This window comes from Rhea americana, unplaced genomic scaffold (genome assembly GCF_003343005.1).
Source record: "Rhea americana isolate MKP2758 unplaced genomic scaffold, rheAme1 scaffold_261, whole genome shotgun sequence".
NCBI classification, from domain to species: Eukaryota; Metazoa; Chordata; class Aves; order Rheiformes; family Rheidae; genus Rhea; species Rhea americana.
Window position 1 is genome coordinate 143395 of NW_028186381.1, and position 12578 is coordinate 155972.

General features: G+C 42.4%; 1 protein-coding gene across 1 annotated transcript in view; it reads left to right on the plus strand.

The window, feature by feature from the left end:
• The window catches only part of PKP1 (plakophilin 1), a 41876-nt gene that overhangs the window by 19009 nt on the left and 10289 nt on the right, over positions 1-12578 (plus strand). The window contains exons 4-7 of the mRNA XM_085307697.1: positions 6734-6878; positions 8595-8802; positions 9630-9807; positions 11978-12092. Coding sequence (XP_085163823.1) covers positions 6734-6878; positions 8595-8802; positions 9630-9807; positions 11978-12092 — 646 coding nt within the window. The remainder of the gene's footprint in view (positions 1-6733; positions 6879-8594; positions 8803-9629; positions 9808-11977; positions 12093-12578) is intronic.

The following is a 12578-nucleotide window of genomic DNA, read 5'->3' on the forward strand; positions in this document are numbered from 1 at the left end:
GCTGCCCTGAAGCCAACAGCTATATTGCCACCAATTCTGGAGCATGAACCATGTTCTTCTGCTCACAATAGTCCTAGAAGACATTTAGTTCAAGTCTGTAATGTTTTCCTAGCCTAGAGAAAGAGGGTCTGTATCTTCTGCAAGCATTCCCAGGAGCTACCTTTGCTGCATCAGTGTCATACAGGGCTTGCTCTGTGCCAGAGATTATCACAAACCCCCCACAGACATCTCAGACTGTCATACAAACTATAGAAGCTCCTGAGATTATTTCTGGTGGTCCTTGGTAAACTTCCTACATTACTGAAAAAAGGAATTTGCTCACACAGCATGGTGTGTGRGGCTACTTAATAATGATCATAGCTTTTGCTATAACTCACACCAAAGGCCTTAGACTGTTCAGCCTCTAATCCAAAATGTGTTGTAGATATTGAGAAAATCCCCTCCAWGCAGATGCTGTGAGCCAGATCCTGGCCTTGTTCACATCTGAATGCTGCTTTCCAGCTTTATCCATGCCTTTGGCTAATTCTCTGCTCAGCCTCCCTCATTTCAAACTGTGTAGGGGAAATAAGTCCCCGAGTGTGTATGCCAAGAAATGTCGTTTGCTTGTTATCATGTTGTCATGAAACCTTGGCTTTCCATGTGCCCAGTTCCCTTAAGTTTAACACATGCACATTTAGCATCTCCAGCATGGAGCACTAGCGGTATTGGTTGGCTCATCTCAGAAGTTCTGTAATTTCTGTGGAATGGAAGACAGAGGCAATATATAAATTAGAAGCAACTAGTTCCAGGGAAATTTCTGACTAAAGAGTGTAAAAGTGGGTGTGATGGCCAAATAAACAAATGTGGGACTGCTGCTGTTTTCTGCATAGGGAAAATTTTGATTTTGAGAAGTTAGTCCCAGGCTTTCTCCAAAGAAAGTCATACACTGCAACACTCTCAATGGCAGTCTTGGTCATTGCTTTGGAAAGGTCACTTGAAGAATAATTARTTTTTCTGAAGAGAAGAAGAATTGCTGTTGTGAGAGGAATATTCTCCAGCGCTGAACGCCTTCTGGTTAGGGAGTGGTTCCATTTATACACTTCTCCAGGCTSGGGGCATTGCTCATCTGGCAGAACTGGTTCTGATGTGGAAACGTCAGGCTTGAAGTCCTAGGCCCAACAGGGGCTGTGTCCTCTGAGTAAATCTGATCTGGCTAGGGCACTCCTCCCTGATCTCAGTGAAACTCACTGCGGAGCTGGATTAGTTTGGAGAGCAGTTTGTATGAGTGGTTCTGCTCCTGACTCAAAGGAGCTGAGGTTGGCAGTAGTCATCCTTGTAATTTTGGAAACTTATTAAGGAGTTGTCCTCTTTGAAAAAAATGACTGATTTGGAAGGTCAGTCCTTCTTTGAAAGCAGGTTATGGCAGGGTTGCTGTTAGCCTTGGTTTGGAGTGTGTTTTTCTTGGGAAGGGGCTCTTACAGTTAGGGCTGTATTTGGGCTCTCTCTGCTGTGTAGGGCTGTTTCTGGCTGGAGAACTCTGCACTTGGCGATCTTGATCTTTATTTAGGTGGCCTGATTTTTGCATAGGAAGAGGTTTGTTTGTATTAATGTCTGCCCTCAGGAAGAGGGCTTAGCTGAGTAATAGGTTAGCCCCCCCCCCAAGTCTGGGTCTAGAATAGGAACTTCTATTCTAGTAGTTCTTAAGGTAGATKTTTTGCCTTCAGAACCATTTAGGACCATTTTGTATTTAGATTTCATACTACCTAATTCCTGCGTAGGTGGGTAACCTGTCCACAGTTTGGCTTGACAAACTGTCTCTGTGAGCAATGCAAGTGTTAGATTACTTCCACCCTTTCAGAAGTGATGTGATGGGATAATTCCTATTGCTGTAGGAGTCATGCTGGTGGGATCTGAGATCCAGTGGGTCTGTATTTAACACAGAACTGCTCTGTAACACAGTGACTCTGGATGAAGTCAATACTAGTTCAAGAGTTCTGCTCCTCAGATGTCTCATGCTAGGTACCTTCCCAGATGGTGTGAGATGAAAAAGGAGATACTGGATATTCTCAAGTAATGATATTGGTATGTAGGTATCAAAATATGGACTATGCAATAACTGTCAAAGTCTGACTGAGCTGTCTCTCTAGYGGAACTGTACTTGATAACAGTTATTTGATTTCTAGAACTCTTCTTGATTGTGTGATTGCCTTTATTTATTAAACTTGTTTTCCACATCTAAAGCATTTCCTTTTAAGAGACAGAAAAGTTGTATTGGACAAATAACTCTCAGAAGAGGCCTTCCTCATATAGAACAAACTTCAGCTGAGGAAAGTGCCTTTCCTCCAGCTAGGTGATGAGTATTTTAACACCTGAATGCTTTTTTTGTGGAAATCTTGTGCCATAAATTAAAGCAGGTGGTAGAGTTTTACTTGTCCCATAATACTATATGATATTGATGAAATCTGAATTTTGCAGTTTGTTCATATCAGGAGGTTATTCCAGAGATACTGGCTTGCTTTGAGAAATGTTCTCTTAAAGTATCTTCCCTTTCACCGCCCGTCGTTGTAATACTAGATACTGCCTCAGTGAGCAGAGGGGAACTTTATCATATCCCTGATGGATATACTTCTCTGAAACTACTCAGGGGATTTCTTATAAATCTTTGTAAACATATGTTATGCCATTTTTGCAATAACATTTCCAAGATCAGCATCTCTGGCCTGGGCTCAGGAGCTCATGGATTATTCTGATGGCTCCCAAAGTCATTTCCCAGTATGTACCATTCACTTTTTTCCAGAATACAGYTCTCTGGAGTAGCTATTTCTATCTAATAGAGCTGGAGGGAGACTTTATGGTGTCCAGTGCACCCCATTCTCCCCAGTATGCTTCTCTCCTTTGGACTCTTATGGCCTCCTGCACATCTGCAGCCTTTCATCCTGGGAGGCAACAGCAACAGTGGTTTCAGCAGCTGATGAAAATCAAGCATATTTGCCAGCTTTTCATCACTTCTTCTGATCGATGATACTCGCTTTTCTTTTGTGTCAGTCATGCTCCAATGACTGTGTGTCATGTTGAGCTAGCTTTTAGCTAAGTAACATGTTGTGATTCAGCACAGTCAAGAAAAAATTTCAACACCTTCCTAGGTCACCAGGTAGCAGTAACAAGAAACAGCAATAAAGCATGTGGTATTTAATGTCTCCTAAAAAACCCTGAGTCTTTCTTCCCCTTGAGCTGAAACTCAAGATACAAGAAAACTATTGCTGCCACCAGTTGATGTTATTTTAACCCTACTTCCAAACGTGTTGCTTTGCATGCTTCAGATACTACACGCACAAGGCATTGACAGTCCAAGTCCAGGCTAGATTTGTGATAGAGGCTGAGTGTGGCTCTTGCAATAGTCTGTGTGCTTGTCAACCAGTTATGTGCATACCACTTTAGATGCCTGCATCTAAACTAGTTGCCCTGGTCTCTTATTGCCACAGTAGAGATGTAGTCAGGGGCCAATGGAGATGAAATCTGAGGTAGGTCAGCAAGTTACCCCTAACAAGGACAGYATCTCTCTATTGACTTCAGAGGAAACCCAGGTGACTGTCTGAATTGCAGACATTACTGTCAGGTCAGACCAATCTCACCCTTTGTGAAGGATTCAGAGCATTCTCATTTGTAAAGGCAAAGAGGTGGGTTGGGGAGTCTGCAGACATTCTCCAGCTTAAGGCTTGCTGATATTGATGAGGAGCCATTAATGGACATCTGCAATATGCATCACCTTCCATAATATCACATGCACCCGTGGCCTCATTTTTATACATTATTGATGAATTTCGTTCTGGCATTCTCTATGGATTCATTCTGGCATTCTCTATGGATGTGAGAAAGATGCTGAAATGCCACTTTAGAGTTCACTTGCAAGCGGGTACCTCTCAAGAGACCTGGGGCAACACTTTGGATTTTTCCTTGTCAGGAGCTCAGTCTCTCTGGGTGTACAGCAGGTAGCAAGAACAGAAGAGCTACTGAAAGAGTCAAAAAAGGAGACTTAGGTTGTTTTCTGATAGATCTCCTCTCTTTAGGGTAGGAGAACAGGACCATAGGAGATCAATATCAAAATACAGGCTCTCTCAGGCTATGCTATACAGTGAAAGCAGAACCAAGTACAAAGATAGGCATCTTCATTTTAATTTGCTCTTTCTTTCAGATAAACTGCTTCTGAAAATGACTGTTTTACAGTATTGGCTCAATGTGATGTGGACTTGTCTGCACTGTATGTTTAGGTCCAAAGGAATTGCAGAGGAGCTGTGCATGATGGTGTCCTGCCAGGGTTCATACAGCAGGATTGCAGATGGTGAAGATCCTCTCCTCCTGGGCTCAATGTCAGTCTGTGCCCATCTCCCTAGTGTTTACACACTGAGCAAAGCCTGCCATGGCACTGAGGTCTTAGTGGAGAGTCCCAGTGACAGATGTGGCTGCTCAGCATGGAGCATGGCCATCAGGTTTGATTTGGTGCAGYCTAGTTCTAGAAGGCTTGAATGCCCTGGAGAGATGCAGCCATGGATTTGAGTGTCTTCAATCTCATTTTGTTAATGAGCAATCTTAGAAATTTCCATTTTCCTCCTCTCCTGGGACTAATAGCCCTAATAACCAGGATGGAGATTTAGATCAGATTAGCACAAACCAATTTGCTAATATGAAGTGAACCAAAGGCGTTAGTATCAAACATGAGAATTTGCCTTTCTGTTATACTGATCCTATTAAGTATTTGTTTCCCTTCCAGACCTGAATCTGATCATCTAATTGTTGAATCATTTCTAATTGAGGTCCCTATTCTGTTTGCTTCTTTATTGTGGAAGAAGAACAACCTTTGTAGTTCTTCCTAGCAGGTGCATTGGCCCTGGTTGGAGATGCCCACAGCCTAAGAATTTCTAATGGAGCAGGTTGTTGTTCGCATAGTGTTAATCTGTTTAGAAATATCCCTGACTGGCTGATGAACAATCTCTCTGTTAATCCAGACTTTGCCAGGGTGATTATATTCTCAACTGGAAAAAAATCACTGYTTCTGACTTTTCAGGTGGTATGACTGAACCTAGCTGCTCATCCTTTGTGAACTTCTCCTGTTTGTGATCCAGCAGAGGAAATGGATTCTGCTTGGCCATCTTTTCCCATGCAGAATTGGATCTGGCTGCTGAATTTTTCACTGTTTAAGGAGGATTTGGTCCTCTTGTGGAATGGATATGTAGAAAATTGCCATCCTTAAGTAGCTAGACATCTTTCTCATAAAATTTGCTCTTGGGTTCAGKTTTTTCCAGAGAAATGGAAGTGAAATGATGTTCATCTAATCCTAGTAATTGAAAACTAAATATCCCATCCAAGATCATTGTCTCAGATTCCTGTTTATCAACAGAGGCATAGGCATCTCCAGAGGGAAGATCCTCTTGTCTTAAGTTAAATAGCTAAGACATATAGGCAAATTGTTCTTTGGAAGCATCTATTTCTCTCCTTTCATTACACAGTTGCTTACATGAGTAAGTTAAACTGGATGAAACTTTACCAGTAAGAGTAGGGGAGGTGAATCTTGCCTGMCAACAGTCTGCTACTGTCTTCCAGTGTCACACCACAATTGTTGACTTTTGATATTTTCTATGACATTTGTTATAGAATGGCGCRGATTATTCATTAGCCTGTGCTGTATGGAGGTGTGACTCTTTGGATATTTAAAGATAAAATATTTATCTTATAGTAAGTTGCTGGTCCTTTCTAGACCTTTATTTTTACAGTTCTTTGGCACAACCAAAATGAGTCTGCACATCCTGTGTGTATGATAGTTAGTCCCTCCTAGTAATATTTAATGCTTCAAATGTATTAGGTTCATTTAAAGATATTATTTAAAAGATTCTCTTTTGTTAGTCTGTTGAATTGTCTCATGAAGATCAGCCCTTCTACATAGGCACTAACCAGGCTGACATGAAGCAAGAGCTAGTATATGAATTGATATGGCTCAAACAGGAACCAATTACCCCAATTTCCAAGTAAAACTCTATCAGTCTCAGCTGGAATCTGAACGAAGAACGACGTCAGTCAGGCAGCAGAACTGTTAGGTAATTTTCCTAGCAAGCCTCCCAAACTTTTTGATTTCTTCTACTATTAACAAAGTGTTTCCCATTTGTTTTTCATCACTACTTAAACAGTAAAAAGCATATAGGACATTGGTTTTGGAGTCTTCTCAGTCCTGAACTTTGTTATTTACTTCATGTGAATTAATGCAAGCTCTGCTGTCRTGAGCTGAAGCCCTTGTAAAGCCAGGTGTAGGCCTAAGAGGCAAGGATGCTAAGAAGAAATAATAGCTTTTTCTAGACTTAGTGATATAATTGGAAAAAAGAGGCAAGCTTTGTGGTTCAGAGCCCCTTCATCAGTCTGTTATTTCATACCTTTTTCTGATTTTATGTAGCTCAGTATCAGTACCAAGCTCCAGACAGCTGGAGCTTGGTCCTTCTAAGCAAGGGGTGACGAATCTTTAAATGTCTTTTCCCAAGCCTTTCATTCCTATTCCAAGCCAGAGMTATTCATAACCTTCCTCTGGATTCTTTTATCATCTCCTTTTGAGACAGAGAAGGGCACTAGGGGTGCACCATATGATTTATATGGTGATGTGATCATGTTTTGCATTTTGTGTTTGATTCCTTCATACTAATTTCTAGTACTGAAGTAGCCCTTTTGTCTGTGACTGAGTACCAAATCAATGCTGTATTTMTCCTTAATGCAGAATATGTGGTGATGAAATAGACAGCGGTGCGATGACCATCCAGAAAGCCATACAACTTCTGTGCTCCTCTGATGACAAATACCAAGCTATGGGTGCTTACTACCTCCAGCACACCTGCTTCCAGGATGAATCTGCCAAGCAAGAGGTGAGCCAACTTCTCCACAACTCTGCAGTCACATTGGATATGAGGGCATATTAGCTGGATGAAACTGTTTTCCACTAGTGCCTGGCATCCATAACTCTTCTTGATTTTGATTATGGACTATCAAATGTCATTAGTCCCACTTGGGAATTAATTAAGTGGATTTTTCAATTATTAGTGGCCACTTTCTCTTAATAGCAATGGGGTCGGGATTTTTAACACAGTTATCAGGCAATAAAAGAGACCGTGGCCACATTATCACCCTCTGTGATATGGATGGGTGGGTTTTGATGAYAGGAGAAGCTACCCAAATGCAGTTTCCTCTCCTGCATACAGTTGCACCTGGTTCCACAGGAATCTCCTGCTATCTCAGAGCTGCAGTGACCAAGTCATACAAGACTACCCTAAATCCTGCTGCAATCTTTTCATTGCACATTGCTCCACAACATTTCAGCCATTCACCTAATCCAGTGGGTTAATCAGTGGTAATTTATAAAGATACTTAATCAAACAGAAGTGCTCCTCATAACACAGCTTTTTTTTTTTTTTTTTTTTTTTAATGTTCTTACTCTCTCATTACTATTTTTATGGCAACACACAGCAAATGAGGCAGCTTAAAGGATGGATCTGCTGTAGCAACACTTTTTCATAAAAGTTTATCCCCATCCTGACTTGTTTGCAGTCATGAAAATGTGAATTTCTCAAGATTGCATCTGTATATGGGTGGCTTTCTATTTTCTGGCATAATGATGGAGTCAGATAGGCTGGCACAGTGTGTGAACATACCTTTGTCCTTGGTGCAGCTGAACCCGAGTGCAGGGACCCCTGCATGTGTTATAATCACTAACTGTGATGTGACCACTCCCTTCGCTACCGTAGAGAACGCAGCAGCCTGTCCCATTACTTCCCAGAAGAATGTGTTAGAGCATGTATACAATGAGTCATCTGAATACATACTTGTTTTCTTTGCTTTTTAAAAGGCACACATTCATTTTCTGTTGTCAGCAACTCTTCAGCCAATAGGTTTGTTTGTGTGACTAGGTGCTCCACTGGGACTTATGTCTCCAGCAGATCTGGCACAGTAGGGAACCCTATGGCAGGAGACTTCATTATTTCAGAAAGTCTCAACTGCTGGAATTCACGTGGCTTTCAAGCCCACCTTAGCATGTGTGTTATGTTCTTTAGGTCTGGATTCACATCCCTTTCCAGCGTGGCCTTACATACCCTSCCCTTTTCAGTATTAGAATATGGTCCATTACTTACACCTCTAAGGCATTTGCACTGTACCACTTCCATCCCTCTAGTTCAGCCTGTGATTTCAGGATGCAAATAAATTACTGTGTTTTATTATACTGCTACAGATGTCCTTTGCATATTTACAGGACCTCATTTTCACCTGACATAAACTGATGGAGGTAAAYGAGAGTTTATGGGAGCAAGCAGTTTTATATCAATGAAGGATTTGCCCCATGGCTCATATGCATCCATTATTAAAAGCTGGRCTTCAATCTCAAGGGCAGCACCAGGGTGCCCACCACCTGTGGCCTGAACATATGCCATTTGCAGGCTCTAGCCATTCTTTACTGCCAGGTCTATTTTTCACATTCCTGCAAGTATGTGCCATGTTGACTCTTTGCAGTTCTGTGACTGTTAAAGTTAGCCCTCTGTGAGCGATRTTTTGCACATTGCACTGATGGTGGCATGTTTTTCATGGCACAGGTCTATCGGCTGGGGGGAATCGCCAAGCTCGTTGAGTTGCTCCGCAGCACAAACCAGAACGTTCAGCGAGCGGCAGCTGGAGCTCTCCGAAATTTGGTCTTCAGGAATCCAACCAACAAGATAGAAACTCGACGGCAGAATGGGATAAGGGAGTGTGTGAGCCTTCTACGGAGAACGGGGAACACGGAAATTCAGAAACAATTGACAGGTGCACAGCAGATTGCCAAGAGTCCCTTGGCTGGCAACAGCCCACATACTGACTATACCAGCCTTGAGTATGCAAGGGGCTCGCCTATCAACAAGGACCATGATCCTCCCTGTCTGTAGTCTGTATTGCTCAGCACTTAGAGGCCCATTAACCACGGTGCTGCCATATCACAAAGAGGAAGGTTTATGCTCCTGTTGCATGAAATAACAACTCAAAGCACAAAGCAGAGGAGGTCCTGGCCCTTCGATATCCTGCAGGGACTCCCCATGCCACAGGTGCCAACTGGGGCTGCATCTGCCCCAGGTTTCCCTCCACAGCTGTGGCTGCCCAGACATTCTCGTGCCTTCCTGCACCCTTGGCCACCATGCTGTTCCCAGAGAAGGTCCAAGGCACTGGCAGCTCACAGAAGGTTGGTCAGGTTGTGTGGTTGGCGTCATAGTTTTTCTTGAAAGATTGATACAGATTTGTTGGCACAGGTCACCCTCAGCTGTGCTTGAGATCCTRTGTTCGAACCTTCACACAATCTCTGGAGAGATGCCTTCCCCTTGCTAAATGAATGGCAATAAATGCCAATTTGGGGAGGCAGGAGGATGCTCAGATGCCCATCTGCATGTGATAAAAGGCTCAGGTGCCCATTCTGCCTTTCTTCTTYAGGGATGGACAGAGATTAGGGTTTAGGGCAGCCTCTGCCTCTCGTCAGTTCAAAGAGAGATGGAGAGAAACAAGGATTTTTTTTTTCTTTTTTGGCTGGAATTCACTCTGATCTAAAGAAAGCTTCTACTGCACTGTAACTTTCTGCTAGAGCTTATCTCCTATTTCCCTTCTAGGACTGCTCTGGAACCTCTCTTCCACTGACGAATTAAAAGAAGAGTTGATACAGGAGGCCCTCCCTGTCTTGACGGACTGTGTTATCATCCCTTTCTCTGGTTGGTCTGATGGCAGCTGCAACAGGACAAGAGAAATTATTGACCCAGAAGTATTCTTCAACGCTACAGGGTGTTTGAGGTGAGTCATCAAGCAGGGACTTACTTACTGCAGTTTGCCTGTCTGTTGACATAAGCTGAAGATGTCTAAATCCCCTTACAATAGTTTCATTAATACCTTTACAGTGAGTATGTTTTTAYATATTCTCCTTGAGAAAGTTTTCCTGACTGGAGGGAGTAGACGAACTTCCACATAAAATATTTTTAGCAGAACAGTATCTTCTTTTTTCTTCAAAATACATTTRTCCTTGCAAAGTCTCTTCTGAAAAATTACAAGTTTTTCTGTCATTGGAGAGTTGCAATACTGAAACCTGACACTGTTCAGTTTGGACCAGGAAACCTGACACCTTCTGCCCTTAGAATCTGAGGTTTCAAAAGACAGTTTTGGTTGCTAGAAAAAAAATTGGTCTGAATTTTARGTGATAAAAGAAAGAATTCTTTATGTGGGGAAAACAAGCATTTTCCCACTGATTTTAATAACTGTTTAACTACAGAATATTTTCATTGCCCTGRACCTTTCCTGACACTCCTTGACATAGGCAATTTACTGTCTATCAGCTCGTTTCAACAGATGGGCTGGCTACAAAACGGGAGGTACAGATCAAGGCCAGAGTAGGTTATCTTTTCACAGAAAAGCCAGAGCCCTTTTGCAGGGAATCTTYGTCTTGACTTGTTAGTTCTCCTGCCACCTCCTCCACTTGGATGCAAGCTTCTTGTCTCACTGGGAACAAGTGGGGAGAAAAAAAAACAGTATAATTAGGTACTTTCATCAACAGAAGCTCTCCCTGAGGGAGTGCAGAGCTGACCACACCCTTACCAGACATGCAGCTAGYAGGAGCTGTATCTGCTTATGAAACAAACTGGGTGAATACAATAGAGGCCTTTTGAGACTTGATACTATCATCTTCTGAAGCTGGGAAACATGTCTGAAAGATAGTGAATGCAGTTCCTTTCCCTGTCTTGGAAGGCAACCTTCCTCGTGCAATTGCATGTCAGGGTGAGTGGTATATGTAGCATATGAGTTGCTCCACTTATAAGATCATCTAAACCCACCAAGCTAGTCCATAAGGACTTATGGATATAAGTCCATAACTTCCAATAAGGGAAGAAGTATGATGTTAGAGTCCTCAAAAGGGCTTTCCATGGAGTTTAGCTCAAGGCAGGCTCTGTCTCCTAAGACTTGTTTATCACAATCTGTGACAGTAATATATGACACCACCACTAACCACTATCAGACTACAGGTCAGTGAGGGAGCTCCAAAAGCTCGGAGAAACAAGACTCAGTAGTACCTAGAGGAAGGAAAGCAGGGCAGTTGGATGAGCTGAGAGAACTATGACTCATTGCACTGCAACACCATAATGCAGAGATGAGAACAGCCTTGAGTTTGCCCTGAGGTTGAGCCATTGCTGCTCAAGCATTTCTGGATTGCAGATGAATTCATGTTAACGAGGAGACTGCAAATCACAGTGAACATCAAATCCAGTTCTGAGATGCCTGGAGTGACTATCTCACAACAATTGCCAACTTCTCTCTGGTTTTCATTTGCAAGCTACAAGGCATTAAAACAGGGAAAAAAAAAAAAAAAAAAAAAAAGCATTTCTTGTTACTGGAAAAACTCCTCGGTCCTGACAGCAGCTTGCTGGAGTGCTCAGGGATACAGTACACCCTGGTCAATCCCTCTGGTCAGGGCTATTGCTGCAGTTCATCATGTCTTCCTGTGTTTCACATACAAATTGCTGTCTACTCTGTGTAGCTCCATGGTCACAGACGTTTACACATTCCTTATTTTCGTAACAATTACAGGTGGTCTTTATTCAACCTTCTCTTTGGAAACACCTCCAAAAAGGCAATCAGTCTGTGCAATATCACATACATAGCCTCTAAGGCAAAATACTGCTGTTTGTTAGTTATTATGATCAGAAGATGTTTTCTGTATAGAGTTCTTCAAGAGAACATTTTCCCAGATAAAATCCAAATAAAAGAGAAAGATGAGAGCTATGTGGTCCCATAGAACGCCTTCAAAATGGAAGCAATACACCAYCTTGCTGAATCCTCAAATAAAACCCGCGAATTTGACCAGAGGCATAGACAGAATGGAGCTGATAAAAACTTATGAGTGAACTCAACTAATCCTCTTTCCTCTTTCTCGCCTGATATGCTGTGAAATGTTTTTCTTAATGTCTTTCTTCAGAAACTTGAGTTCYGCAGATATGGGGCGCCAGACCATGAGGAATTATCCTGGCCTGATTGATTCAGTCATGACTTATGCCCAGAACTGTGTGGCTTCTAACCGACCTGATGATAAGGTACCAGATGCTCCTCCCAGGCTGTCTGCTAGAGTTCAGTCCTAGCAGACCCAATTAATAATTGCAACCTTGAGAAGATCTCAAAATCTCTTTCAGATTCAAATTCAAGAGGTGACGGAACTCTGTGGTTTCTCTTGTTCTACCAAATCCCATTTTGATCTATTCTAAGATTGCAAAGCCTCTGTGCTGTTGGCCTGAAGTAAAGTGGGTTTTACAATTTCCCTTTACCAAACACAGCGCCATAGAAAAATATTTTGGCTCCTGTGCCCCTAAGCTTCCCTATATCTCCTCACCCCGGCAACCTTCTGGCATCTTGACCTATCTCTCTTGGTTACCCTATCACATATGCATTCCTCAAGCACGACTTAAGTTTATAAAGAAAATACTTATTGGAAAGGAAAGGAAAGGAAAGGAAAGGAAAGGAAAGGAAAGGAAAGGAAAGGAAAGGAAAGGAAAGGAAAGGAAAGGAAAGGAAAGGAAAGGAAA